This window comes from Gymnoscopelus braueri (genome assembly GCF_963280865.1).
Source record: "Gymnoscopelus braueri genome assembly, chromosome: 23".
Classification (NCBI taxonomy): domain Eukaryota; kingdom Metazoa; phylum Chordata; class Actinopteri; order Myctophiformes; family Myctophidae; genus Gymnoscopelus; species Gymnoscopelus braueri.
In genome coordinates this window covers 25,978,116-26,003,233 of record NC_137625.1, presented here as the reverse complement: position 1 = coordinate 26,003,233, position 25,118 = coordinate 25,978,116, and the positions used below count along the sequence as shown (strand labels likewise).

The following is a 25,118-nucleotide window of genomic DNA, read 5'->3' as shown; positions in this document are numbered from 1 at the left end:
AATAGGGATGAAGTGAGACTCATCTGATTAACAATATCAAGAGTGTGATGAGCTGACGCACGAGTCCCACAGTGTACGAGAACTAATTATGGGGAAATAATTAGGAATTAGATGCCTTTCAACATTTCAGCTTTTGGAATTATGCGGGCAGAGATTTAGAACCACGTTGATGCCTTTGTCCAAAAGCTGGACAGTCTTAAGCTTTGAACAGATATACAGATGCTCTGTCTTCACAATAGCTTGCCACACCTAGCCTACCGTTACTATACTAACTGCATGTAATCTCTCAAGACCAATGGATTCCCAGATTGGGGCTGCACCAAATGCAATCATGTTTGTGGACCATTATGCTGTCCCCTGGGCACTGTTACACATCCCTCTTGTGAAGACTGACTAATAACTCGTCATTGCATTAAAAGTGACTGAAAGTAGTTATGTCGACCAGCACAAAATAGACTAAAATAGATCTCAAATTGGTCTCATTAAGCTAAGCTTTCCAGAATCCTCCTGTAACCAACACATAGTATTTACTCTTTTACCTATATAGTATTTACCAGTTTTTTTTTATTTACTCTTGGTAGATATTCTGAATTTGTATTGGTCTTCTTGTTGCAGTAACTTGTCCAGTCTCCTCATAGGCTACTCTGTCAAATGGCCCATGCAGGCGAACACATTCCGACAAACGATGAAATCATTTGAAATACAAATAAATCTAAATCAGATTAATTCAGACAATTATTTTGCAAAGTAAGGTTAGTTTAGAGCAGCATGCAAAGGGTTGGCTTATAATAGAAAAGCATAGCCTATATAGACATGGTGGGGATCACTGGTTGTTTTTGATGCATTTCTATTAGAACTGCAATTTCTAATAGATTAAAGTGATTTGTCTGACAGTATATCAGCGGTTCTCAGCCAGTGGTCCGGGGACCACCAGTGGTCCTTGAGGGGGTTCCAGGTGGTCCCCAGCTAAATGATGGAGAGTTGGTACAAATGGACCCTTATAGATCTTTAACTCTTAAGAGTGTAAAATGATTTTTGAGTTAAAGTATTGTTAAACATCTTCATTACTTAATTAAAGAATTGTTATTTTGATCAACGTTTGCCTGTTATCTCTCCTATGGTACCATTGAGCATGGAATTGTGGACAAAATCTTATCCAACGATGACAATATATTCTAAGTTTTTGGTCTGAGTCTAAATCTCATCAAATGGTCCGTGGCTCAAATGCCGAATAAATAGTGGACCTTGATAATATGAAAAGGGTTGAAACCCACTGGATTAATGCCATTTGTCTGACAGTTAGATCAAGCCTATACTCGCGCGTCTGATAAAAACGCGAGACTCTAATTAACGCAGTAATTATTTAAGCCTTGATTAGATATTGATCTAATAACGACGGTCCACAAGTAAAGCACTTTTTTTTTAGGTCGAGCAGTTTTTAATCTTCTTGAAGGGGAATATGTCCGTGACTGAGTTCAGCGTGAGGCTCAATCCTTACAAACTTTAATAACAATCAATCCCTAATAAAGCAATAGATCAGCGATGGAAACATTACCTGTAATTGTCCCGCTCCCTTCACGCACCTCACGCCCTCCAAGGGTTTTCGGGGGGGGGATTGCCCTTTAAACCATCGGTGGGCGACTGCTGCTAAAATCCAGATGTGTGCCTGTTTTCTGGAGACATTTGCGGCTTTGGCTTTAATCAAAATGGGATCCAATATAACAATAATGTCTCCGAAAAAAATATTTTTTCCCCCAGAAACTTGTATTTTGGGTTTTTTAAAGCAGATCAAAGGACATCATTCATGCATCCAACGCGCAGCAGAGGTTCGATCCCGTCTATCCAAAAAGATCTCTTCTTTCTGCCGTTGTCCGGTCCAGACCAGGGCCAAATGTAGTAGGCTATAGGGTCTATAGGGGAGTCAGTCAGTTGATGTTGTAGCCTTTAGTTAGTGACAGACAGACACCGTTTCATTAATATATCGACAGCCCACAGACACAGACCCAGGCGTCTCCAGTCTGTCTGCACGTTCCGCTGCGTTCCGTCAGAGTGGAGCGAAGAGTCACCGCGCGCGTCAACTTATGGACTGGAGATGCTCAGAGCAGAGCAGAGCGCACCACGGACCCACAGTGATGGAAAATAGCCGATCTACAAGCTCACAATGCGTCGCGAAGCAACGCGTTGTGAGCTTGTAGATCGGCTGTTTTAAAATAGCCTAAAAAGGGCTAAAGTGGCTAATGTATGTTTTATAATATAATAATTTAAAAATACGTAACTAGTAGCTAAAGTTTTCAAATTATTGTAGTGGTGTAAAAGTACAATATTTGCCTCTGAGGTGTAGTGGAGTAGAAGTAAAAGTATTGGAAATTGGAAATACTGGCAGTAACGTATACATAATACCTCAATATTGTACTTAATTACAGTACTTGAGTAAATGTACTTACTTTCCACCACTGTCCACTGCTTAGGGGCTTAGGGGCTTAGGGGCGGCCATAGCTGAGTGGTAAGTGAGCCCGCCTAGGGAACCAGGCTGGCCCTGGTTGCCCCAGGTTCGATTCCAGGCTATCCCAGCATATGCGCCGATGATATGAAATTTGTCCCTGAGTAAGACTCTTAACCCCAATTGCTCGCAGGTTCTCATTGGAAACAAGACCGCAAGGACTTTCATGAACGACCTGTTAAAAGGAATTATCCCAAGTAAAAGTATCAGTACTGCAATGTAGATATACTTCGTTACAAGTGTTAACGAAGGGTAAGTCCCTCATTAGAAATGTACTTGAGTAAGAGTATAAAAGTATTGGTATCAAAATGTACTTTGGAGTACCAAAAGTATAGAAAGTAGGCTACTCATTGTGCAGAATGTCGTATTTCACAAGAGAAAAATGTATACAAATCTTTTGAAAATAGCAGATCTACAAGCTCACAATGCATTGGAGCTTGTAGATGGGCTTTTAAATGGAGAAATTTATGGTTGAAGTGGGTACTGTATGTTTTGTAATAATAATCACAATCTTCAAAGTAAGTAGTAACTAAAGTTGTCAAATAATCGTAGTGGAGTAGAAGTAAAAGTACAGAGAATTAAGAAATACTCCAGTAAAGTAAAAATACCTCAAAATTGTACTTAAGTGCAGTACTTGAGTACATGTACTGAGTTACTTTACACCAGATTCCAGCAGTCCAACTAGCTGTCAGTTGTTTAATATCTACTGCCCTGAAATGACGCCCTGATTGTAGTGTGACGTAGTGAAATATATATAGATATATAGATATCTACAATACAATGAAGTCTTGGCAAAATGGGTTGCACAATAAATACAAAATACTTGCACAGTCACTTCTTGAGGCCTACACGTCACTGAATTGATCACATTAGCTGACCTTAATAGACACCTTTGATGGTGCCATATTATTATGAATTTTATAATAATTTAACTTACTTTAATAAATCATGTTTTAATTCATGAGGGTGCTGCACCCATCATCTCTAGGCTAGAGTGCACAGTGTCAGCTGGTCAGTGGTTACCAAAAGTTGACGACTACTGCCATCTTGTGGACATTTTCAGTATGTCAGTAACATCAGTGAGCATGTTCAGTAGGATTTCAGGTGGCATCACATTTTATAACTTTGGAAATAAAATATGACAATAGATATGAGAAAAATATAACTTATTTTTAGCATCGAATTATTTCATATAATACCGTATATGGCCTTTTCTTATTTTTTTAACCCATTAAGACCTGAGGCCGATTCTACAAATGCCCTCTAAATCCCAACAGTATTCTGAAAAACGCATTTTCAAGATTTTAAAAAAATAGCGGCACTCGTGCCGCGCTATGAGCTTGTAGATCTGCTATTTTTGAATAGCCAAAGTGTAAAATAATGCTTTTTAGCTCAAATAAAAAAATTACACAGATGCGTTGCAGGTCTTAATGGGTTAAAAATCAATTATCAAATAGTTGATTTTTGTGCCTCAATTGAACACTGCTAACAATCACAATTTGTTGATCAAAAAGGTTTATTCTGTGGGGGAAAACATTCCGGCCACATTACCCTCTCCCTTATTTCACAAATAGCAAAAATTCCAAGATATAATGCATGTTGGCAGGAGAAAGAAAAGTGTCAAAAAAGCACAAAATGATTGATTTTCTTTTTTTGCAGTTCATTCAAAAAGGGAAAAAAAGTAATGTGTTGCAAACACCTCGTTAAGAGACATACCCTCTGTCCTGCTTCTTTTCATCTCATTCCAACAGGAAATAAAAACAATTTACACAATTTTGGCAGGAAAAAACAAACAAACAATCATATTACAGTCTTTAAAGGCAATCTGGAGAGATCCCATAGAGACCACTCTGTTTTGGATTGGCTGAGTGAACGTCCATGCGCTCCAGGTTTTAGAACAACTGTTCAAGCTGCTTGTGAAAAGGTGTCGTCAGTGGCTGTAGTAGTAGGCTACAGACAGTACTTTGCCTCAGTGATCTCCTCAACATTCCTCCTTGATGTAGATTTGCTCCTTGGTGTAGATTTGCTCGTCTGTGTCAGATTCCAAATTCTCCAGCCTGTCCGTCTGTCCATTCATTATCTCATCTGGGGTTTTCATGAACCTGGCAAAAAAAGACACCGAAGTTGAGTCCTCCTCGCTGGACTGTTGTCTAACTTAAACTTTGTTATACGACACATAGCAAAAATATGGCAATCTGATATTTGTCTCATCTGTTTAAGACAGTAGTTAGCTGATATATTGCACTTTTACCTTAGCGCTAGGTATCCTCTTATAACTAACCAAAGCTCTGTGCCTCTGTAGCTCTGTAGCTCTGTCTGTGCTGTGTGCAAAAAAATCCCAGTTCTCCTCAGTGCCTGGAGCAATTGATCTGCATTTGCACACAGCCATTGACCATTACCATGTGCACGGAACACCGAAGCCCATTTTTCGCTTTCCCCAAATGTCAGCTGTTTATTAGCATTTTTATGTAAAAGAATGTCGCCACGGTTACGGCTCCCCAGCTGTGGGATGGCCTTCCGACCTATGGGATGAATGACCAAACCGCGCATGTGTCGAATCCATAGACCCCACTGTGTTACACCGTTGCCGTCTGCCACAAGCACACACACAGAACGTGCTTAAGGGGCGACGGGACGCGCGCGCGTGCGGGTCTGCCACAAGCACACGCAGAGAACGTGCTTAAGCGGCGACGGGACGCACGCGCGCGCGCGTGTGTGTGTGTGTGGGGGGGGGTTCGCGTGTGTGTTCACTGTGGGTCCAGGACGCCGCGCGAGTGCGGGTCCGCCCGTCCGTGTGTTTGTGTGGGGATGCGGCGACGGGACGCGCGCACGTGTCTGTTGGAACTGTTGCAGGTACCAACAGTCACTTTCCATCCCTGATATACTATCTGTGCACAGTGCATAACCCAAACTGCATATACTTTGGGTGCTCATATCCCCCGACGGGTATGGACTAGTACTCGTTGCTTGTTTTTGTTTATCCCACGATTTTGTAACCCAATTTTTTACACCCAGTGCCAATTGTCTATGTAATCCTGGGCACTACCTTCCCTCTGCCAACCTAGGGAGACCAGGGCCGAGCTCATGCCTCCTTCAATGCATGAGAGCCAACTGACGACCTTGTCACCTGACAGGGGAGAGTTTCCCTGGTTGGACGTAGCGCGTGGAAGGAACACGTTATTCCAACCAGTTCCTTTCCCCTCCATCAGGCGCCCCGGCTGGCCAGGGGGAGGCAGTATAGTGACCAGGATTACTGCATGTTTTTGTGAGGGTACCCACCCTAGGGAACACGGGGAGAACATGCAAACTCCACACAGAGAGGCCCTTTCGCCAACCCCACCTGGGGTATGGGCACTGATGACGCGGAGGAGAGAACAACTCGTTGCTTGTTTTAGAAGAGAATGCACTTAATACTTCTGGTGATAAGTAGTTTCCTTGCCTACCTATGTTGAATGCACTTATTGAAAGTCGCTTTGGATAAAAGCGTCTGCTAAATGACTGTAATGTAATGTAAGGCTGGTTACCCTTTCCCCAAAATACTAATTCCAGATGTTTTGCTAACTGATTATCTTTCTTTAAGATCTCTACTTTTTGTGGTTTTCTAAAACAAGTGTGTGTTTCTGTTGGGATTTCGACCTTTTGATCACCAGCAGTGATCTCAAAGTACTGGCAGTGAGACTTGAAATGTTGTTTTTGGCCCTGCAGATGGCTGACCACGCGGGCTGACCATGCGGGCCGTGTCAGTTTTTTTTTTTGCTTTAGTGTTTGACTTGGTGTCAGTAGCAATCCAGGTTTTACATTTGGGGAGTTCGAGCCATGAGCTCCAAAGCAAACAACGACACATTTTCACACTTCCTTCCCCCCCCCACGTTTACTGGGCTAACGTTAGTCTGGGTGCTGACTCAGGGACAAATAGAAATGTTGCCCAGATTGAGAAGTGGCATCCAGGCACTTTTCACAACAAACACTAGAGTGCACATGTGGACAATATTTAGATTTTGATAACATGGCATACACACGTTTCTTAATTTTTCTTGCACACTGTCAACCTTTTTTTTAGTAGACAATTCTTTTTTACCCCTTTTTTCTCCCAATTCAGTCATTATGCCAATTAACCCATTAAGACCTGAAGCCAATTCTACATGTCTCCTAAATCCCAACAGTTTTCTGAAAAACGTATGTTGCTATATCAGTGGTGCTCAAACTTTTTCATGTCAAGGACCCCCAAAATGATATGTATTTGGCCGCCGACCCCCATCTCAAAATATTTTGTTCCAGGGACCCCCAGAAGCAAAGATTTGAGTTACAAATGTTCGCTTTAAAAATTGTTAAAAAAAAGTGTAAAATAATGCTTTTTAGCTCAAATAAAAAAATGACACAGATGCGTTCCAGGTCTTAATGGGTTAACCCTCCCCACAGATTTCGTTTTTTGCCACTGATATTGTACCTTCCCCGGCCGGCTCCCCTCCTCCAAACGGCCAATTGTGTTCGTTTTTAGACGCTCTACCAAAACCGGATCACCACGGTGGATTTAAACCCTCCGCGGTGGTGGACAGGTACTTTACCCCTGCGCCACTCGAGCACCCTTTAGAATTTTTTAAGACTTTCACCCAAATTTCCATTCCTTTCATAATTCCATACTTTTCCAGACCCGTGTAAGCACCCTGGTTGAGAACCGGAGCCTAACGTACCTGAATAGAAGTCTCTGTCCAGGTTCTTTCCTGATAATGTTCAGTTTGTAGTAGTGTCTCAGTGCTCGTGACATCTTCTCGTACGTCATATTGGTCCTGTTCTATAATAGGAAAGGAACAAGAGCATTGTCAACTAAACAACATGAAGATCTCAATTGCGATCCAAAAAAAAGAAATGAAACAGCAGGGGGAGCAAGTTACTGCCATCAATTCAATTATAGTGCCAAATCCCAAATTGTCTCAAGACACTTTACATGTAGAGCAGAGACCCAAACGTTTATCCATCTGAGCAAGCATTTAGCGACAGTGGCGAGGGAAAACTCTGGGTGAGTACACTGTCGCGTCGGGTCTAAAGTTGTAGGGAAGCGTCGGGCTGGCGCAGAGGAGGTAGAGCTCTCTGGTTGGCTGCTAGGAGGGTTAGCGGGGACCCTTTCTAAAATGCAACACAGAGCTAGTGTCCGCGGTAAATGTATTTTGTCTGAATGCGGCGGATAGCCATGGTATAAATATCACCACAGCTGCTCATGTGTGCTCAAAAAGCAGACACGGCGTGGGACGGTGCATATGCGCAATGGTGGTAGGCAACTCTATAGGTCTCACTTGAGTTTTTTTTTACCATTCCAAACCCGAGTGCTCGTTCTCCAACTATTTCATGGGACAATGGATATACAGGCACATACACAGGGAGCATAGATTGGCCATTTTATTAATTGAAAATTATGATGATGATGAAACGTTGGATTATTCTGTGGATGGATGCACATGGCTTTTTTTCTAATCATTTTAGATATTTATTATATTATATTGATCATTAGATGAAGAAAAATGAAGGAGGTTTTAATTAACATTAAATACGAAAGATATGATACACCAAAATAGTCCAAATACAGATAACATTGTCCCCATGGCCTAAGCACCCTGCAGTGCAGTAGTTATCTTTATCATTTCTCAAAGGATTTAAGCATGCACATGTTATGCATTTGTTGTTGAAAAACGAGCAATCAAGTCATAGGCTATTTTTAGCACCATAGCAGCCGTCTGTCGGTGTCGGCTCTCAGGTGCATTCGGAAACTTTTTTTCACACCTTCCAACCGACTGATCTCCCGACTTCATTCGACTGCCGGTCTGTTGTAGTCTGTAGTAGTCTGTTAGTCTGTTAGTCTGTAGTAGTCTGTAGTAGTCTGTTAGTCTGTTAGTCTGTAGTAGTCTGTAGTAGTCTATTAGTCTGTAGCAGTCTGTAGTAGTCCACTGGTTACGATGAACTGTTGCACCCCTAAACAGTGGAATGCTCCTTTACCTTGTGGTTGCCCCAGAGGCGGGCCAGGCCGTTGGGGTCCATGATGCGGAACACTTTGGTCTCGGGGTCCTCCCAGCGGATGTAGTTTTCGTACCGGCAGTCTGAGAGGAGCTGGTAGACGTAGTCCCACAGCAGCCTACAGTCTGGAAGAACAGGGAAGCACCTCCATTGCTTTAGGGCACTGGTTCTCAAAAAATTTGAATGCCAAGGACCCCCAAATTGATATGTATTTGACCATGAACCCACAAAAGATTTTGTGCCAGGGACCCCCATAAGAGAGTATTTGTGTTGGGGAAAAAAATCTAGATTTGTCACGTCACATCGCGTATAAAATAGGGTTTAACTGGTTACACTGATTTTTATGTTATATAAACTCATTTTGCTGGGTACCCCCTCAAGGACCCCTGGGGGTCCCCGGACCCCACTTTGAGAACCACTGCTTTATGGGACTTTTGGGGAGTTCTTCAAACTCAAAAGTTCAAAGGAGATTTGACGCTTTTGAAAAGAAGTGACGCGTCACCCATCGGCTGAACTGCATTTGTTCTCCAAGGCATTCATTACAGTGCATAGTTTATTAGATATTTCATTTTATTGCATCGTTTTCATTTAAATTACTAAAAACCTAAGTATTAAGTTGTGTCTCAGTACTGGCCCAAGTATTAATTGGTCATTAAATACTCAGTGCTGGACAACTGAACGTTTGTCAAATGAGTTGAGAGCACTGGTTCTCAATATGGGGTCCGGGGACCTCCAGGGGTCCTTGTGGGGGTTCCAGGGGGTCAACAGCTAAACGATCGATAGTTAGGTACCAAATGGACACTTACGGGTCTGTTAACTGTATAAAAATGGTGCCGGGTCCAATTGGTTCCACTCTCAGATTTAAATTAACATTGAGGATTTTACAGTGTAGATTGAAGTACCAGAGATTAAAATAAATAATATCAAACAGGGTTCCGTGGCCTAATGCATATCAAACTGGCGAGTCCTTTAAGTTCAACGGGTTGATAATCTCATCAAACACTAAGTATGATGTGTGTAGGGCAGGGGTCTTCAACAGGGGGTCTGGGACCCCTAGGGGGTCCTCAGAGTTACTACAGGTGGTCCGCCAAATCTTTGTGTGAAAATATTTTTTTTTTTTACATTAACCACTTGAACCCTAGCATCCCTTTTCTGAGGAGAACTTTAGCCAAAAATAGCCGATCTACAAGCTCACAACGCCTCACGCTGCGAGGCGTTGTGAGCTTGTAGATCGGCTATTTTTGGCAAAGAGTTATAGGTGTAGAGGGGAAAAAGAGCAGCAAATGAAATGTTATTCTGAAACACAATTTTATACAATATAGAGGGGGGTCCCTGCTTCATCTCTCTCTCAGCTAGGGCTGCACGATTCTTGCTAAAATGAGAATCACGATTTTCCTCCATAAGAATTGAGATCACGATTCTCACACGATTCTCACACAATTATTTTGTAAATATAAAAATATTAAGCAAAAAAAATAATAATAATAATAATAATTTTAATTGAAAAAAGTGAAAATCGAAAATCGAAAAAAGTGAAAATCGAGATCGCATAGGTGTCTGAATCGAGATCACGATCTTTTTTCGATTAATCGTGCAGCACTACTCTCAGCTAGGAAGTCCTTGGCCTGAAAACGTTGAAGACCCCTGGTGTATGGGGATACGCGTGAGACTGTATTACAGAACAAACGTTACCCGCTATCCGTCCGATGGGCATGGCCTCCTCCGGAGGGGAGACGGGGATGATGACGTGGTTCCTGTACAGGGCCTCCTCCTGCTGCAGCAGCTGCTGCTGCTGTTGGTGCTGCTGTTGGACCAGTGCCAGCTGGTGGTGTGCGTGGTGGACCTTCCCCTCGCGGCCGTTCTCCAGGGGTACCTGAGAAGGGGGCCCCCCCCCTCGGCCGTGGCGGCCAAAGTCCCCGGGGGCTCCGCCTCCGCCTCCCCCTGCCCCCCGTCCCGGACTGAGGAGCAGAGGGTGCATGATGGCGCTGGGCATGAGCTGGATGACGCGGGGCGGAGGGGCGGCCTCCTGGCTCCCGGGGCTACCGGGGCAGGGGGCTTCTCGGGGCGTGGAGCAGCGGCCGTTGGGGGCGGCCGGCGACACCGACAGAGGGTACATGTCCTCGGGCAGGTGGTGGTTGCTGTCGGGCAGCTGCGAGGAGGAGGAGGTCTGGTGGTGGGGGCCCTCGTGGGCCGGGCGCGGGTGGTTGGGCTCCGGGGGGGACCGCCGGGGCGCCGGGTGGTGGTGAGGGGAGCGGGAGCGGTGTCGGAGCTCGATGGTTGGCGGATGCTGCGGGAGGGAGTCTGTACCGCGCGGTGCCCGCCGTACCGTTTCTGAAGCGACAGGAGACGCAGGGTGAGATTTTTCCAAGTATACCTTATTCACAAATCATGGAGGTCTGTCCAGTGTTGATTTTGCCTACTAAAACTATGACACAAAATGTTCGTCGACTACCTTTTTTCACTGACGAAAACTAAATAAAAACTAAGCTATGATGACTAAAACTATTCAATTTCGTCAACAAATAAAAACTAGACTAAAATGTTAGTGAGGGACTAGTGGAGAAGATCCAATAGAACTAAAAGACAAGTCATTTTATGTTTGGTTGCGCTCGGTTGTTGCGCCCTGAAAATGGCAGATCTACAAGCTCACAACGCGTCGCGCTGCGACGCGTTGTGAGCTTGTAGATCGGCTATTTTCAGCATGCAACCGATTGTAAAATCATTACGACATAAAACTAGACAAAAACTTAAACATTTCAGATGACTAAAATATGATTAAAACTAAACGGAATTCTATTCTAAAGACTATGACTAAAACTAAATCAAAATTTGCTGTCAAAATCAACACTGGGTCTGTCCTCACCATCGCCAACATTAAGAAGCCGTCTTTCTGTCACAGCTGATTCTGGATTCTGTCTGCGAGCGCTTATTGAGTTTCATTGTAACGTTGCGTATAACACAGTACAGGTGCTGCCACTGAGATATCTTTCCGTTTCTGTTGGCAGAGGACTGCGTCACAACAATATAACAGTGATTTGATCGAGGGTCACAAAATGCTAACCCGCTCAGAGGAATTACAGGCTGTTGCGACCCTCTATTAGATCACTTTTTATGGTCCTGCGTTCACCTGGCAACAGAAACGAAGGGATATAGAGTTGACCGAGGGTTGGATTCTTAACATTGCTGGAAATGGTGAGGACAGATTTATATTATCCTACTAAGAGGAAGCAAAAATATGTTGGCCATGTATGCGGAAAGAGATCAATAGCATGCTGCATTTGATACAGCACTGGCAGCAGCTCAGGAGGTAGAGTGGCCGCTTGGGAAACAGAAGGTTCGCAGATCGAACCCGGGCTCCCCCAGAATTAATGTCGAAGTGTCCTTGAGCAAGACTACTGAACCCCTAATTGCTCCCGGTGAGCAGGTTGGTGCCTTGCATGGTTCCTTGCACCGTTATATTATTCCATTTGGTCTATGGCTTGAATGCAGGTGCAATGTCAAGGTAATGTAAATTAGGTGAAGTGCAAAGTGAAGGAGAGCATACTGTCTGATCAGTGTCAAAGGCAGGAGTAGGGGGGGGCATTTGTGGGGTAACAGAATGTAAAGCCGTTGATGTTTTCTGGAGCCGGGAACGCATCTGTTAACCACTTTAACCATTATTTTATACTTTGGCTATTCAAAAATAGCAGATTTACAAGCTCATAGTATAAGCTTGTAGATCTGCTATTTTTGAAAAATCGTGAACATTAACAAATCTTAATTAATCTTGAATATATATTTTTAAAGTGAACATTTTTAACTCAAATCTTTGCTTCTGGGGGGTCCCTGGAACTAAACATTTTGAGATGGGGGTCCAAATATATATCTAAAAACGTTTTCTAAATCCTAACAGTATGTTAGGATTTGTGCTCCCACTTTTCCATGTCAAGGACCCCCAAAATGATATGTATTTGGCCGTGGACCCCCATCTCAAGAAATCTTGAAATGACACAGATGCGTTCCCGGTCTTAATGGATTAATAAAGTAATATCTGACACCCATTTGAAAGCCCCAATAAAACAACCACTCTCTCCAATCAAACCGCATGTTCTGCAATATCTTAGGTAGGTTTGCACAGGTTTCTAGGCGCAAAGGATAGCTGCACATTTCCTGTGCATTGTTCATAATCAATTGTGTTGTTGTGCTTAGTTACATATTCCAAACAGCCAGTAAATGATCCAGTGCCTATGAAGTCTCTTGGCGCTAGTACACACAGACGACCACTAGGTGTCACTAAACGGCTGATAGAAAACGTTGCTCAGGCAAACGTCTTTGTTTTGGATTATAGGCAATAGCAATAATCTACTGATTCACACTCAAGGACTGGCATTAAATCTTAATGGTATAGCCGTCTAGACAGACTAATTAAAGTCTTAGTTCCTGCTTTTTACATGGATTCTTAACTTCCTTTACTCCCACCTGGTGACTGTGAAGGGAAAGCAAAACAAACGTATAAACATCAACAAATTAGCACTTAAAAGCAAAGACCAGGAGAGTAGGTAGCAGGGCGAAACCTCATCACACAGCCAATCACCGTACCTTGACAATAAACCACTGGAGTGGATAAAGAACTCAAAGACCGCGGTTTGATTAAATATAGCAGCATTTCCTGGTGTAACAGGTTTCACTGTCAACATCAGCGACTCAGCTCTCTTTTGATTCCTGCTGTGTCACATTTCTCTGGATCAGTGCCAGACAAAGGACTCACTGACTCAAACACAAGATTCACTGAGAGCAGAAAGGTAACCTCTCTCTCTCCTTGCAAACACAGCTGCCAAGTGAATAATTCTGTTGTTTAGGCAACAAAGAGACCCGCTGTTGGATGATCTCGTTGAAGTTGGGTCTATTAAACCATTCATACCGGGAACACATTTGTGTCATTTTTAGATTTCTTTGGGCTATTCAAAAATAGCAGATATACAAGCTCACAGCACGGCACATGAGCTTGTAGATCTGCTATTTTTGAAAAATAGTGAAAATTTGTACAAATCTTTGAATATGTATTTTTTAAAGCGAACATTTTAACTCAAATCTTTGCTTCTGGGGGGGGTCCCTGGAACAACATATTTTGAGATGGTGGTCCTCGGCCGAATACATATCATTTTGGGTGGTCCTTGACATGAAAAACGTTTGAGGACCACTGATATTATAGCAACATAAGTTGTTTTAAAAATACTGTTAGGATTTAGAAGACATTTATAGAATCCCCCAGAAGCAAAGATTTGAGTTACAAATGTTTGCTTTAAAATACATATATATTCAAAGATTTGCACAAAATGTGCAAGATCTTTCAAAAATAGCAGATCTACAAGCTCATAGCGCGGCACCGAGTGCCGCGCTATGAGCTTGTAGATCTGCTATTTTTGAATAGCCCAAAGAAATCGTAAAATGATGCAGATGCGTTCCCGGTCTTAAAGGGTTAATAACAAATCTATTCAGCCCTCGAGTTAATTGAAGTTACATTTATCATTTCTAAAAAATGCTGTCACAGACAGAGAGACTAAAATCAGTGGGACATTTCATACATTCATTCAATTAAAAACTAGATCTCACATCTTTCATGATTCATGTGCACGCATATATGTATTTGGAGGCACCCAGCAGTCCACGCTGACCTTCAAGTTTGTGGTGCTGAAGAGCGCTTTCTGGCAGAGAGTGGAACGAGTTCCCGGGAAAGTAGGCTGACGGGTAGGACATGTTCGACTTCCTCTGTTTCAGGATGTATTGCAGGAGCTCATACAAGACGTCCCCTGCAACAAAACACACACAAAAGGGCAGAGGTCATAATATGCCTCCCGGCTCTGCGTTTATCCCCGTAGGGACAGGAAGTCAGCATCAAACGTCACTGAAAGAATCAAGCTTCCCCACAAAAGGCTTTGCAGGAGAACATGACCTCCTCTCTCTCTGCCTTCCAGAGAATCCAGACTGCAGGGAACTTGTGCAATAATGGACCAGTCATCCCCCCAGGGACTGGCTTTTGTCTGCTGAATGCTTTGACTTAAAAAAACTCAGGTCAGAGTGAGGAATTCTGGATTGGCTATGGAGCAATTTAGGACAAATAGTTCCCGAGATTATCTACATGTAATTCTACTAACCTCTGAAAGAAGCTGTCCGGCAGAAACCAGCTAACTCCATTTTTTTCTTTTGCATTTTTTTCCCCATAAATCAGTGCTATTGAACACCCTTTACGTCTGTGTGTTGGTAAAAAATATATATTGAACCGATGAAAAGTATTAAAAAGTGTTTCTGACAAAACCAGCTAACTCCATTGGATCCTCAAACTTTCTGCTAAACCACCAAAGGGGGGTGGAGTTAGTTGGTTTTGCTGACTCCAGGCTCCACCCCCTTTTGACCTCCACCCTCATTGTGAGCTTGGAGGTCCATTCGGCTGTTCTTATGATGAACAAAACCTCCTAACTCCACTTTTGTTTTATTTCCTGAAAAATGAACATTTTGGAGTTAGCTGGTTTCTGCCCGACAGCAGAGATATATAAATGTTGATTGGTTCTAGTGATACAACCACTATGAGCAACGTCCATGCACAGGTGTTTGGGAGGAAGTTAATAGACACATGCTACTTGCAGCTGTGATTTGTAAACGCAATAAAAGCCCTTAAAGTACATCCATAGATGGACTCACTGCAGAGTGTTTTCTTCTAAAACTGTTCACAATGACACATGCAAGTAAATGGTTCTTCTCATAGAGGAAGAGAGGATACAGTGTACACACACACACACACACACACACACACACACACACACACACACACACACACACACACACACACACACACACACACACACACACACACACACACACACACACACACACACACACACACACACACACACACACACACACACACACACACACACGCCTCTTTCAGTTATCACTTTCTCCTACTGTAACATTACTGTATAATGAACTGTGGGGACAATTCCTGCTTCTGATCTTTAAAATGTTGTCTACATCCAACATGTTATGTTATATGTAAGTACTGTATATAGTACACCACAGTACACCAGTGGTACAGACTGGTATTACGGTTTGAAACCACCAGTAATATTTACATATTTATAGATCTGTAGATCAGGGGTCTTCAACGCGTTCAGGCCAAGGACCGCTGAGCGAGAGATGAAGCAGGGACCCCCAACTACATGTTGTATAAAATCTTATATTTTGCATATCACCGATTTTCATAGATAGTTTCATAGGCGTGTAAATGTGTATTTTCAGACAGTTAACCACTTAAACCCTCAATACTTAGAAAACGTGTACTTGGTATGCTCTTTTTTTTCCCCCTACCCCAAACTTCTTTGCTGAAAATAGCAAGCTCACAACGCCTCGCAGCACGAGGCGTTGTGAGCTTGTAGATCTGCTATTTTCGGCTAACGTTCCCCTCAGAATAAAGTGGTTAATGTAAAAAAAAAGTTCCTATCACACAAAGATTTGACGGCCCCCCTGTAGTAACTCTGAGGACCCCCTGTTGAAGACCCCTGATGTAGATAATTTGTTTTGTTTTTCATTGATCTCCCCCCCCCCTTCTTCTTCCCTTTCTTATGGAAATAACAAAAACGATGGAGCTTGCACAAAAAATAATTTCTCCCACTGTTTTACACCTGTAAACCTGTGATGTGACAATAATGTTGATTGTGGTTACATCATAAGACACGGTATCACTGTGCAAGTGTGACGGCGTGCTGTAAGCCAGCTTCATGTCAACATCTCCTCAGCTCCCACAATTATCCATTAATCATTCATGAAAACCTTTCTGGCATTAAATTATTCGTGTCAAACTCATTCATTGTTAATAAGAAAATGGTGAGAAAAAAACAGTACAACCTACCTTAAAGGAAAATACTAATTAATTGACTCTATAGTTGATTAGTGCAGGTGAGACACTGATTACAGAACAGAAGAACAGAGGAGAGAATAAGACCTCCAACTATATAAAGCAGTATATATACAGTATATAGACATAAACCATAATGTGAGTGTGTGTGTGTGTGTGTGTGTGTGTGTGTGTGTGTGTGTGTGCTCATATTATATAATATGATGCTATTTGCAATTGTGAAGCTGTAATAGCAGTTCTACCTGATGAATGACAAATGGTTAATTGATTATAAAAAATTATAATCAATTAATTCTGTCAATCATTGACTTGATTAATTGGCTAATCGTTTCCGCACTAGAGTAAATGACTGCAGATAATTCTATCAAAGCCTGTTCCATGATAAATACACACCTTAAATTAATTATGATAATTCATCTCATGAACCCATTAACTAAACATGTGTCACACGAGAGTAAGCCTGCAATTATCTATAATAATAATAATAATATTAAGGTCGCCCCAGTACTATAGTGTGTTGCCCCTCGGGGCAACCACACTAATTAATCTAACATTAATTATTATTGTCCTTGCATCCATACTCTATGGATTTCTCATGTATGGTTTGCAAGAAGGTGACCGCATTCAGATATTAGCTTTATTTCCCCCAAGCTAAGATCCATAAGCTTCTCAAAGTGGGGTCCGGGGACCCCCAGGGGTCCTTGAGGGGCTTCCGGGGGGTCCCCAGGCAAATGATGGATAGTTGGGAACCAAATGGACCCTTTTGTGGCTGTAACTCTGAGAGTGACCAAATGGACCCTTACGGGTCCATTTGGTTCCATTTGTACACTCTAAGAGTTATGGTGGTCCGTGGTCTAATGCAGGGGTTCTCGAAGTGGGGTCCGGGGACCCCCATGGCCCTATATATACATCAGCTATTTAAAAAAAAAATCTTGACATTCTTTAAAATGTTTGAATATTTATATTTTTGGACATTTTTAACACCACAAATCTTGTATGGGGTCCTTGGAACAAACTCTTTTCAGATGGGGGGTCCGCGGCCAAATACACATTAATTCAGGGGTCCTTGACATGAAAAAGTTTGAGAACCACTGCCATAAAAGCGACGCGTCAACCTGCATGCATACTTTCTTCATGTGCACGGATTGTCGCTGTACCTGTTAATGCATCTCGTCCGTGAGGTTGCCAGGTGACAGTTGAGGTCGGTTTGCACTTCCTGTTCCTGATCGACTGTTTACCCGACCAGTCTTTTTACTTCCTCTCCAAAACAACAAAGACGGCAGCCGCCACCGCCGCAACAACTGCCTCTAGTGTCGCCTATAACAATGTCCTCTGTTCTTCCCCCTCTTCTGGCTGCGTATCGATTAGCGCCGTAGAGAGAGCGTCGCTTCGATGTAAACACATCGATTCTCAAAAACACAAGACAGGGGGAGGATGGTTTAATGCACCATTTAGTTTTAGTCATATTTTTGTCATATGAAACGTTTTAGTGTTAAGTCTAGTTTTAGTCGACTAAATATCATAAGATTTTAGTCGACAAAATCTACAGTTGATTTAGTCGACTAAAATGCATGTTGGCGATGCCTTGATGGCGTCGTAATGGCTGATTTTACACTTGGTTGCATGCTGAAAATAGCCGATCTACAAGCTCACAACGCGTCGCAGCGCGACGCGTTGTGAGCTTGTAGATCTGCTATTTTCAGAGCGCAACACCCGAGCGCAACCAAACATAGAATGACTTCTAGTTCTACTGGATCTCTTCTCCACTCGTCCCTCCCTAACATTTTAGTCTAGTTTTTATTTGTTGACGAAATTGTCAATATATTTAGTCTCAGTTTCAGTCGTTATAGCTTAGTTTTTATTTAGTTTTTTGTTTAGTTTTTCGTCAGTGAAAAAAGGTAGTCGACCAACATTTTTCGTCATAGTTTTAGTCGACGAAATCAACACCGTCTGTTACTGTATGTCAACAGCCTTTGTAAACGGAGCCATGCAGAGAGAGTGGAGGAAGAGGAGGTGGCGAAGGAGGAGGAAAGAGAGAGAGAGAGAGAGAAGTACCGGAGTGGGAGCGAGCGGTAGCGGAAGGTCCTCCTTGGTGAGAAGGAGCAGGGCCTTGCCGTTCATCTGGAATGAGCCGCTGGTGATCGGACCGCAGGGCGAACTCCCTCTCCGCCCAGCGTAGCCACTGGCCCACATCGTCCCCGGCTCCAGAACACCGGCTGAAGCCCTGAAGGTCACAGAACACAGAGACACCATAAGGCAGGGGTCTTCAACGTTTTTTAAGGCCAAGGACCCCCTTAGCTGAGAGACAGATGAAGCAGGGACCCTTAGCTGAGAGAGAGATGAAGCAGGGACCCCCTAGCTGAGAGAGAGATGAAGCAAAATCTCTATATTGTATAAAATTATGTTTTAGTTTTAACTTTTTTGTTTACTTAGTCTGGCCTTTTCCCCCTCTACAACATATACCTCTTTGCCAAAAATAGCAGATCTACAAGCTCACAACGAGCTTGTAGATCTGCTATTTTTTTTCCTACAAGCTCAAAAATAGCAGATCTACAAGCTCCACAACGCCTCGCGCTGCGAGGTGTTGTAGATCTGCTATTTTTGGCTAAAGTTCTCCTCAGAAAAAAGGATGCTAGGGTTCAAGAGGTTAAGGTAAAAAAAAAATCACACAAAGATTTGGCGGACCCCCTGTAGTAACTCTGAGGACCCCCTAGGGGTCCCGGAAACCCCTGTTGAAGACCCCTGCCATAAGGACAACCATAATACAGTCAAATCCTCAGTGTAAAAATTGACTCAAATAAATCAACACTGAAGATTAAGACTGCATATTCTTCAGGTTCATTTGGGTCACTTTTCTACACTCTCAGGGTTAAATTAACAACGAAGGATTTTGTAGGTTCATTTGAATCTATTTTCACACTCTCAGGTTTGAATTAACGCTGAGGATTTTGCGGGTTAATTTGGGTTCAATTAACACTGAGGGATTCTACTGTGTACAGGGAACAGACAGAACACAGAGGGAGGGACAGGAGAAGTGGGTTTCTTACCACATGGAGGGAGAGAGATGACAGTAGGAGTAAAATTGGGGTCGGTTAACAGGCGTCAGTTCAAGATGGGGGGGGAGGAGGGGAAAGGAAGGAAGGAAGGAAGGAAGAAAGGACAGGGGGACGGGGGGGGGAGTGGGGGTGGGGGGAGGAAAAGGGGGACAGGAGGAGCGAGTCAAGAGAGGAAGGAAGGAGACAGGAGGCAGTAAAAGAGGATATTGAGGAAGTGGAGATAAAAGACAGAGTGATTACGGGAATGGCAGTGAGGAGGAAGGAGAAAAAAGATGGAGGGAGGAGAGAGAGAGAGAGAGAGAGAGAGAGAGAGAGAGAGAGAGGAGAGAGGAGAGAGAGAGAGAGAGAGAGAGAGAGAGAGAGGAGAGGAGAGAGAGAGAGAGGAGAGAGAGAGAGGAGAGATGAGAGAAGAGAGGAGAGAGAGAGGAGAGGAATAAAGGAATAGGAGTTGTCAGGGAGGTGATTAGTTAAGGGGTTGTACAAGAAGGAAAATACAGAAAAAGCAAAAAAGAAAGAAAGAGGAAAGAGACAAGCAGACGCAGTGGAGGTCAGACAACAGTTATTTTGGTTGTTAGATAAGATAGTAAGATAAGATTAAGATAAAATTAGATAAGATAAATAAACCGTTATTATCCCCGGGGGGAAAATCAGGTGTCATAGCAACATCAGTGAGAATGAGTCCCAGGAGAAAATATGACATAGATACATGAATGAATATACAGTACATTATGTCTAATCTATCAATAGTGAGTATATGAATCAATATATGTAGTCTATCAACATTGATTATGAGAATGAATGAATATACGGTCTGTCAACTAAACAGACCTTGGACAGTGAGTATCTGGACACAGTTTACACGTGGTGAACTGTAGACATGCATATCGGAAGACAGCCCCTCGACTTCCACCAGTTTATGACTCGGTGTATAAATGGCAAGGACACAGACCAGAGGAAAACGAGAAGACAAGTTGTTATTTCTTCCTCTCTGAAATGTTCCTCTTGCATCGTCGTGGGAACACAGAAAGAGTCAAACATCTGCCGCTGGTGGCCGACCAACGCGCTGGAAAAAAGCAGCGCCGCAAGAATCTCATTAAGCACTAACGTTCAGCCCACGTATGTGTGTATGTGAACAACAGCTGAACTGGCTAACATGGTGAGACTGAATGAATGTGTCTGAATCTTCACTTTCTTTTCAGCATTATTGTGTATCGTCTGAATTAGCATTGCATAGAACGTCGTCCCAGATTTTGACATTGTCATTCATGTTAACCACACACACACACACACACACACACACACACACACACACACAAACCTAACACAAGACGGAGTATATAGTTATGACAGAACACTGTCCCAAAAAAAAAAAAAAAAAACAGAAGTCTCGCTAGACGAGATTTCAATCTCGAGATTTTTTTTTTTTTGCATAGTGTTTTGTCACTATGAACGTCAGATCTCACAAAAAATAAATAAAAATAAGCTATTAAAATATGTGATCTAACCTAAGGCCTATCCGCGCACCTTTTAAGCTGTGGCGGCTCAGGGGTGGAGTTATGAAATCTTTCTACTGTACCATTCATCCTAAGATATCATAACGTCATAGAAAAGGTAAGAAAACTTAAGTCCAAAATTCTCCTTTAAGTAAAAGTATCAATACTGCATTGCAGAAGTACTCTGTTACAAGTATAAGTCCGGAATTCAAAATTGACTTGAGTAAAAGTACAAAAGTATTGGTATCAAAATGTACTTAAAGTACCAAAAGTAAAAGTACTAAAATGTTTGAAAATAGCAGATCTACAAGCTCACAACGCGTCGCGATGCGACGCGTTGTGACCTTGTAGATCGGCTATTTTCAAATAGCCTAGTTATGAAATAAGACTTTAGTGGTTAATGTATGTTTTATAATGTAATCATTTATGTCTGCAAAGTAACTAGTAACTAAAGTTGTCAAATAATTGTAGAGGAGTAAAAGTACAATATTTGCCTTTGAGATGTAGTGGAGTAGAAGTAAAAAGAATAGACAATTGTAAATACTCCAGTAAAGTAAAAAATACCTCAAAATTGTACTTAAGTCCAGTACTTGAGTAAATGTACTTAGTTACTTTACACCACTGCACACCACACAACCTGTCATTTTTCGCGTCACACTTATCGCCAGCCCTCAAACACTTCCTCTTGGAGTGGGACAGCTGTTATCTTTGGCCGGCGGCGCGCGCAATGTCACTGTCACAGGGGTAATCGGAACCTTGTGCTCGGTTTCAGAGGCAGGCCCCCCCTCTTCTCCTTCCTTCCCTCCCTCCTTCCCTTCTCCCGCCCATCAAACAAAGGAAGTTTTCACGGAGAGCAATCAATATTAAAAAAAGAGCCCCTGTCTAGATTGTCAGCTTCCCATTCTGTCCTCCTCGGCGTTCAGACCGTGACAGCGGAGCTCATGATAAGACCTGGCAGGCCTAGGTTATCTATAATACAACTTGCAGCCCTGTCAAGTCCTGACCCGCGTCTTGTCAACAGTCATCATACGATGTGTCAGAGAACAGGATAGTGCTATCCCCGTCTCAGGTGGTTAACAAGTGTTTGACAGACGGAGGACTAGCTCTCTGGCTGTTTGGCAAACGTCCCTTAACAGTGTGTCAGCTTGCAGGCAGTGAGTAGACAAGTTTGAGTTTGTAGGCTATATCAGTGGTTCTCAACCTGTGGATCGGGACCCACATGATTTTTTTTTTTGGGGGGGGGGGGGTCTGATTCTTTTGGGGGGTCCCCAGTTCAAATATGATTCTTTTGGGGGGTCCCCAGTTCAATTATGATTCTTTTGGGGGGTCGCAGCCTGAAAAGGTTTAGAACCACTGGGCTATACAACATGCTATATAATCTGCAACACACACAAAAACGAATTAGCCCCTCATCTGGTAATATGATGTGATTTGTGATATTCTGCTGCTTTGTAAAAGCACTTCACAGCAAACCTGTTCTGTTAAACACACTTAAAATACAAAAGAAACAACTGACAAAATATTGCCTGATCTACAAAAAAAATGCATCTGCGATGCACTGGTGCCAAGTAGAGCTGGGTGATATAGACAAAAATGGACAAATATCATGACATTTTTGACCAAATACCTCGATATTGTGGGGATGACTAGTGGTGCTATCGCAAAATTGTTCACAATGAGATTTTTTTATAATAATAATAATCCTTATTGCCTATAATAAGAACATAAATAGAACAGCTATAACAGTCAGGTGCATTCAGAAACATACACCACTTTACTGTAATGCAGCCTTTAAAAATCAGGAAAAGACACATATCACAATATTACAATATCCCAAATGATATCTGGCCTCATATCACAATATCAATAATATCTATCTATAAATTCACAAAATCAACTAGGTCTAGTTGATATAATGCCAAGCTCTATCTCCCAAGTTAAGATAAGATAGTACCATGTGGTTATGAGCACTACTCTGTAGGTTCATCAATAATCCTCTACATTGCCAGGTTTCCCCTCCGGGTCCGGGAGACTAAATTGCTACCACTCTTCCAAGAAATGATATCCCCGCTTGGCCTGAGGAGATAAGGCGCTTATGAGCTTCAAGCGGTACTACTTGTCAACTAGAAGGTGTCCTACCCCACATGAGGGTCTACATTTCTCAATGGAAGAGTAGGGAGGCCACCTCCAAACCACTGCAGGTGTGCTAGTTACATTGTATTAACATGCGCTACCATACAGATTGGTTTGAAAGAACGTTGAAATGATGGATGGCAGCTTAAATCACACAATAACAGTGCACTTCCATGTTTATGTCTTTTGTTTACTGATATAAGATGGCCAAAATATCACAGGTTCAGCAACAGAGAGCTGGAGAGGAGAGGATTCTAGCTATGTTCCTTCGTACTGCTTAAAGATAGAATGATAATGAATCTATTGTCTTTATCTCTGTGTCATTTTCTATCATGGTTAAAGCATAATCTTGCCCAGCTCTACGTGTGAGAGAAGTGATGCGGTGACGAGGCAGTGTGCGGAGGCCCCGGGGTCGACAGGTCACGGGCTGTGGTATGTTCTCTCCAGGGCCGGAGAGAGAGAGAGAGAGAGAGAGGTAACGTCTCTGCCAAAACCCTCAGAGATCCGGTCTGCCGGACCCGGCCATCTGCACACAAGACCCCAGCGGAGGAGGGAAGGAACGGAGGGGAGGCGGAGGGATGAGGGAGGACAAGAAGGAAGAAGGGGGGGGGCCCAAAACAAAAACGTGTCCCACAACGCACTTTGGCAGGAAGCAATCCAGTGCGGGCTCCATTTCAGCACAGGAAACTTCCTGCGGTAAGGTTAGGGAGTGACGCCGCGCGCTTAATCAACAGTCAGCAGCAAAACGGGAGAGATGAGGAGAGAGGGGGAGGAAGGGAAATGGGAGAGGAGAGAAAAGCAGCATGGGGAGTGAAAGGATAGATAGCAGGGCCTAAAAGTGTGCGCGAGGGTGAGGAGACGTGAAGGGAAGGCAGGTAGAGGAAGTAAAAAAATTAGATGAGAAATGCAGATGAAGACAAATTAGAAAGAGTGACAGAGAGAAGAGAAAGCTGACAGAAAGAGAAATGGACACTCGTTCTGTGTTAATCCATCACACTGTTCATCGGTTCTACACAAGGCTTCGGTGGGTCAAAGAGATGATGCTGATCAGGTGTAAGTTATTGACTACTGCAACACCAGCATCACAGCATAGTCCACCATGTAATAATGGTTGGTTATGAATTCTGTGGTTTGAAATTCATTCATTTCTGATCAAAGGTCAACACATTTAATAAACCGTGGTCGTGGTGACACGTCTGCAATTCTGCATGCATAAAAACAACTGCTGCTGATCTATCAAACTGTGCACATAAGCTGTTTTACCTGTGGTAGCCACGTTGTGACTGGGCAGAGATTTATTGTGCCTGGCCTCATTAATATGCTTTCAAGCAGTGGCGATACGACAGGTGACTATTCAAATTGACGACTTCGCCCTATTTACTCAACTGGAAGTGCGCATCGTACTGTAATGTTTAATCTATACATAAATGCATGGCGTGTCGCGCAGTTCGAATACAAATCTGAACTTAATCAGGCTTATCTTACGCCAAGGAGAAGTAAGTGCAGGGACTTTGACAATGGCCGCTGCGTTGTTTGGAAAGAGAATATTCCATCACAGAATTACTATCTTTGAGATGCCAGAAAGTGATGTGATTAAAAAGACTAAATTGCCCAAGTCATGTCATATTGTCGTTGTTGAGGAAAAGATTACCTCGAATGGATAAAAAAGGATAATTGCATCCTTTATAAACACCATTAAGACCTGAGGCCGATTAAGAAAAAAATCTAAATCCTTTTTTTTTTTTACATTATTTAAAAAAAAAAAAAGGATTTAGATTTTTTTTTCTTAATCACGATTTTTCAAAAATAGCAGATCTACAAGCTCATAGCGCGGCACTCGGTGCCGCGCTACGAGCTTGTATATCTGCTATTTTTTGAATAAATGACACAGATGCGTTCCAGGTCTCATTGGGTTAAGATTTTCATGTTTTTGCTTGCTTCCTCAGAAATTCCAGCTCATGAGGAGAAAATGTAACTTTCCCTCCTTCCGTACTTTCCCCCCTCCGATTCCATGTCTCGGAGCGCGGCCCAAACCACAC

At 42.8% G+C, this 25,118-nt stretch overlaps 1 protein-coding gene across 1 annotated transcript; it reads right to left on the bottom strand.

The window, feature by feature from the left end:
* Positions 1–3,593: 3,593 nt before the first annotated feature.
* Positions 3,594–18,533, bottom strand: etv6 (ETS variant transcription factor 6). The gene is given in 8 exon segments (XM_080421810.1): positions 3,594–4,602; positions 7,192–7,292; positions 8,489–8,631; positions 10,199–10,837; positions 14,161–14,295; positions 18,453–18,462; positions 18,464–18,478; positions 18,480–18,533. Coding segments are annotated over 8 exon segments (1,203 nt in total). The 5' UTR covers positions 18,519–18,533; the 3' UTR covers positions 3,594–4,481.
* Positions 18,534–25,118: the final 6,585 nt, after the last annotated feature.